The sequence below is a fragment of the Dendropsophus ebraccatus genome, chromosome 2 (assembly GCF_027789765.1).
Source record: "Dendropsophus ebraccatus isolate aDenEbr1 chromosome 2, aDenEbr1.pat, whole genome shotgun sequence".
Lineage (NCBI taxonomy): Eukaryota > Metazoa > Chordata > Amphibia > Anura > Hylidae > Dendropsophus > Dendropsophus ebraccatus.
In genome coordinates, this window is record NC_091455.1 from 174,916,969 (window position 1) to 174,921,738 (window position 4,770).

Here is a 4,770-nt window from a genome sequence, read left to right on the forward strand (position 1 = left end):
TACTGCAAGCTGGAATACCTCCTCACCTTTCCTCCCATCCCTATCTCTGCTTGGGGCTCAGCATCCAGCTTACTGTCAATCAACAGGGATGGGAGGTGGAGAGAGGAGACATTTCAGCGAGCCTGGGAAAGCCTCTGACATTGAGCACTGGAGAATAAAAGCATTTTTCTATTATATGTTTCAGGTTTTTATTTGCAGGTATTGAATACAAAGTCAGGAGCAAATGATAAATAGAGCACACCTGTACAAAAAAGACTGATGCTGCGTTTACATGGAACGATTATCGTTCGAATTTTCGCAATAACGATCACATTTGAGCAAACCATCAAGCGACGAGCGAGAAATCGTTCATTTTAATCTTTCAGCGTTTCTAAAATCGTCGTTCGCTAAAAATTCGCAGATCGCTTTGTGTAAACAGTCTTTCAAAGATTCACCCTATGTAAAAGATGGGCTTAATAAACGCAATAACGATTTTTCTTACAAATTTTCTAACAATTTTTCTAACGATTCATCTAAACGCTAATCGTTATAAAAACCAAATAGTTGCTTCAAAATCGTTAAACGATCGATTGGGCGAATTATCGCTCCGTCTAAACACAGCATGAGACTTCTTCATTGTATATAGTGTTGGCAAGGTGCTTGTTCGTGGACAACCGCTATCAATGGAGACTTGGGGCGCATTAAGAATGAAGCCGAAGAGGATGTAAAATCTACAACAGTTTAATTCTTCATAGCCGACGCGTTTCGAGGTCCACAGACCTCTTTATCAGGCCAAAAGAAGTGTATACCACCAAGTTATGAAGAATTATACTGTTCTAGATTTTACCTGCTCTTCCATTGATAGTGGTTATCCACGAACAAGCACTTTGCTGACATTTACCTAACCAGGAGCAGGGCTGGCTTACTCAACCTGGACGACTGTGGAGCAAGTGCATTTACCCTAAGGCTGTCAGTCCTAAAAACCACAAGAGAAAACAAACTTCATTACTGTATAGGTATAAAACTATAAATTAATATGCTTCAACTGCGCGCATGCGCAGTACACAACCTCCTAGGACGTTCTCACAGCCGCCCGCATCATAATTTTTTCAGAAAAAGCATGTGACCCGGTTCCCCGCCTTTGCTGACGTCACTAAAAGCCGGCTTCGCTTTCGTAACTTAAGTGGGCGGGGCTCCGTGACCCTCCTTCAGCCACGTCCTGTTCAACCTACCTTGCTAGATAGACGCGCACTTGTGAGAAGCTAAAGCTCTTTCCTTGGATTGGATGACCCTAGCACGTAAGGGGCGTGGCTTGATATACGTCTTACGTAAAACAAAGTTGCGTTGCGCGGACACCGGTTACAAAGCCTTAGTCCAGCGTGTCCTTGGGTGTAGAGCATTCAGAGTGTTCGTTTCGTGCGGAGCTCAGCGCGCCGGCTTTACGGTAAGTGGTGGCCTCTACCATCATGGCGCCGCCCTGTCTTCATTGCTCTGCTTACTTTTTCATTGGTATAGCTGCTATTTTTTTTTTTTACGTGACCTTGTGTTTTTTTTTAAGAATTTTTTTTTTATTTTTGTGTAAAGCTATCCTGTATGTGTAGTCTCTAGGTGTGACCTATTATACGTGGGAGTGATATGGTTATAATTCCTGTATATCAGTGATCTCATGGTCTGTAGGTGCACATCCTATCCACGTCAAGATGGGCATGCTGGGACTTGTAGTTTTCCCACAGCTTGCAGACCCTGTGACTCACTGGGTTATGTGATACTATGAATTCCTACTTGTCTTTGGTTTCTTTTTTTGTTGTGACCCTTAGGAAGGTCATATAGGTTACTGGAGCTTAGAGGGGAGGGGGGATGGGAAGCAGCCACTTCCCTTCACCCATTATCCAGCTTTATGTGCAGTGAGGGGCTCTATATTCATGTGTTGTCTGACTTCATGGATTTCTTTTTCTTTTAGCATCTAACAATGGGAGACATTGAGAAGGGAAAGAAGGTCTTTGTCCAGAAATGCTCCCAGTGCCATACGTGTGATAAGGGAGGCAAGCACAAGGTTGGCCCCAACCTGTACGGCCTGTTTGGTCGCAAGACTGGTCAAGCAGTGGGCTTTACTTACACCGATGCAAACAAAAATAAGGGTAAGTGGTCGTGTGATTATAAGGACATGGTTGGGGGACTTGAGTCATCTTCATGGTGCTTACAGGGAATGTAGCACTAGGTACATCGCTTTTGTGTGGTTTCTTGGTTTTTGTTTTACATGAACAGATCGGTGGCAGCACAGGAATGCTGTTTTTTTTTTTTTTTTTTTTTTTTTTTTTTTTCTATTCCCAAGCACTGGCCTGGCATAAGGCTCTGGGGTTGGGCCCACCGTCCCCCTGTGTGATGAAACCCCCTTCTCTCACTGAGGGGTTTCATGCCGGGCCGGTGCTTGGGAATAGACCGGTTCTGTGCGTGGGATCTGGGCAGTGGTTCAAAAAAAGGACTGTGCATCTCACTGCTGGTCTGTTTGTGTAAATTATGTACCAAGTGGTACATTCTCTTTAATGAGGTTTTTTCTACTAAAGTCACTTGTCATCTGGGGGTTTGACCTCCAGAACACCTTGGGGGACATTTATTAGAAGGGTGTAAATATACACCTAGTGTAAACTGCCCACAGCAACCAATCACAGCTCAGTTTTTATTCTACCAGAGCTGAAAGCTGAGCTGTGATTGGTTGCTGTGGGCAGTTTACACCAGGTGTATATTTACACCCTTTTATAAAACTCCCCCTTTTGATCTTACCCATCAGTCCTACGTGCCCTTAGTTAATGAAACTGCAGTCACTTGACTGCTCCACTCCATGCACTGCTATGGGCTGACTGAGTGCAATCTTTTAGTTCTACAGCAATGAATGGAGAGACAGTAACACAAGTGTGTGTCTGCTTTATTTATAAGGGACATCTGAAGATCACTGGGAGTCACAAAGGTCATCCCTCCCCTGCCCATTTTGTTAATAGTAACAAAGTTCCCTAATCCTCAGAGGCTTGGCTTTTGTTCTAGATGTGATCTGTGTATTGAAGACTCCCAGTTTATTTTTCATAAGCTTAATACATACACTTACTTAAAAGGAGCTGCCAGGATTAGAAAACATGACTGCTTTCTTCCACAAGCAGCGTCACACTTGTCCCCAAGGGTTGTGGTTATGCAGCTTTGCAATGCCAGATGCAACCCATGGGCAGGTGGGGTACTTGTTGAAGAAAGCGGCCGTAGTTTTCTAATGCTGGAAACCCATGTTGACTAGTTTGTCCTGAACATCTATTAATGATTCTTTTGTCCACAGGCATTACCTGGAACGAGACGACCCTTATGGAATATCTAGAAAATCCCAAAAAATACATCCCTGGCACAAAGATGATCTTTGCTGGTATTAAGAAGAAGGGAGAGAGAGAAGACTTGATAGCATATCTGAAGAGTGCGACCTCCTGCTAAATGCTGTATCTGCTGCCTTATTTATTTCAGGGAGGGGGTTGCTTGTGATGAGATGCGATTTTAAATTTTGTATATTTTTTATTCGTACTGTCCTTACATATTTTAGAGCGTCTCATCAACCAGCAAATGGAAAGTCTATAGGAAATCTCATTGAAATGAATTTGGCTCTTCAGTGTGTTTATGGATCAAAAGAAACTTCTACTCAAATACTAAAACTAATAATAAAAACAAAATCCTCACACTATTTATAGTATGATGGTCTTTTCTCATTGTTGGATTAAGAAAGATGTGAGTAGGACTGAACAGTGACCAGACATAGACAGTGTTTCTTGAGGCTTGGGACCAGTGTTCACTTTAAAGGGCTTATCAAGTGCTACAAAAAACATGGCCACTTTCAGAGACAACACGACTCTTGTCTCCAGTTCAGGTGCGGTTTGCAATTAAGCTCCATTCACTTCAATGGAACCGAGCAGCAAAACCCTGCCCAAGCTGAAGACAAGAGTGGGGCTGTCTCTGGAAAGTGTCCATCTTTTTGTAGCGCTGGATAACCCCTTTAAGCTACTAGGCCACACAGCGCTACAAAAACATGGCCACCTTTCCCCTTACTGTTGTCTCCAGTTCAGGTGCGGTATGCATTTAAGCTCCATTTACTTCAATGGAACAGAGTTTCAAAACCCAACCCAAACTGGAGACAACAGTAGGGGGAAAGTGGCCATGTTTTTGTAGCGCTGGATAACCCCATTTTAAAAGGGTTATACAACTTTGTAATGTATGTTATGTCTGTGAATAGCCCCCTTCCCGTGTTCCCCCCCCCCCCCCCCCCCCCCCCCCAGTGTACACAGAAGTGTGGTGCATTATACATTACCTGATCCGTGTCTCGCATGTCCGCTATCTTGTGCCAAACATAATCTTCGGCCGACCGTCCCTAGTGCCGACCGCCTTCTGCAGCATCATCAGCTGCTCAGCCGCGATTGGCTGAGCATAACTGTGCTCAGCCAATCGCAGCGCGACACTGATCAGGTAATGTATAATGCACCAACACTTCTGGGTACACGTGTGGGGGTGGTGGGACACGGGAAGGGGGAATTCACAGACATAACATACATTACAAAGTTGTATAACTTTGGAATGTGTGTTCTGTGAATAATTTCTTAGCGCCGCACTACCCCTTTAACATAGGAAGGAGCTATTGGCTTTCTTGTTGCCGCAGCCGGTATTCTGCCTCCAGGCCACGAGGCTGCTCCCTCCCCCAGTGGTGCACAAGTACTTGCGTGCTCACAGAGCAGGGAGTATGTTAGTGATGAGTGAAGGGGGCGGAGTGGG

The 4,770-nt window shown here is 44.4% G+C and overlaps 1 protein-coding gene across 1 annotated transcript; it reads left to right on the forward strand.

Moving 5' to 3' along the window:
• Positions 1 to 1,249: 1,249 nt before the first annotated feature.
• On the forward strand, positions 1,250 to 3,691 carry CYCS (cytochrome c, somatic). Its single transcript, XM_069960455.1, has 3 exons — positions 1,250 to 1,423; positions 1,940 to 2,117; positions 3,299 to 3,691. Exons 1-3 carry the CDS (start codon positions 1,265 to 1,267, stop codon positions 3,445 to 3,447), a joined length of 486 nt encoding a protein of 161 aa, XP_069816556.1. The 5' UTR covers positions 1,250 to 1,264; the 3' UTR covers positions 3,448 to 3,691.
• Positions 3,692 to 4,770: the final 1,079 nt, after the last annotated feature.

Bases quoted from the DNA above. Each gene is read 5' to 3' on its own strand.
- CYCS (XM_069960455.1), top strand. From the start codon at position 1,265: ATGACCCTAGCACGTAAGGGGCGTGGCTTGATATACGTCTTACGTAAA. The intron at 1,424-1,939 runs GTAAGTGGTGGC...TTTTTCTTTTAG, and splicing joins CTCAGCGCGCCGGCTTTACG to CATCTAACAATGGGAGACAT. The intron at 2,118-3,298 runs GTAAGTGGTCGT...TTTTGTCCACAG, and splicing joins CGATGCAAACAAAAATAAGG to GCATTACCTGGAACGAGACG.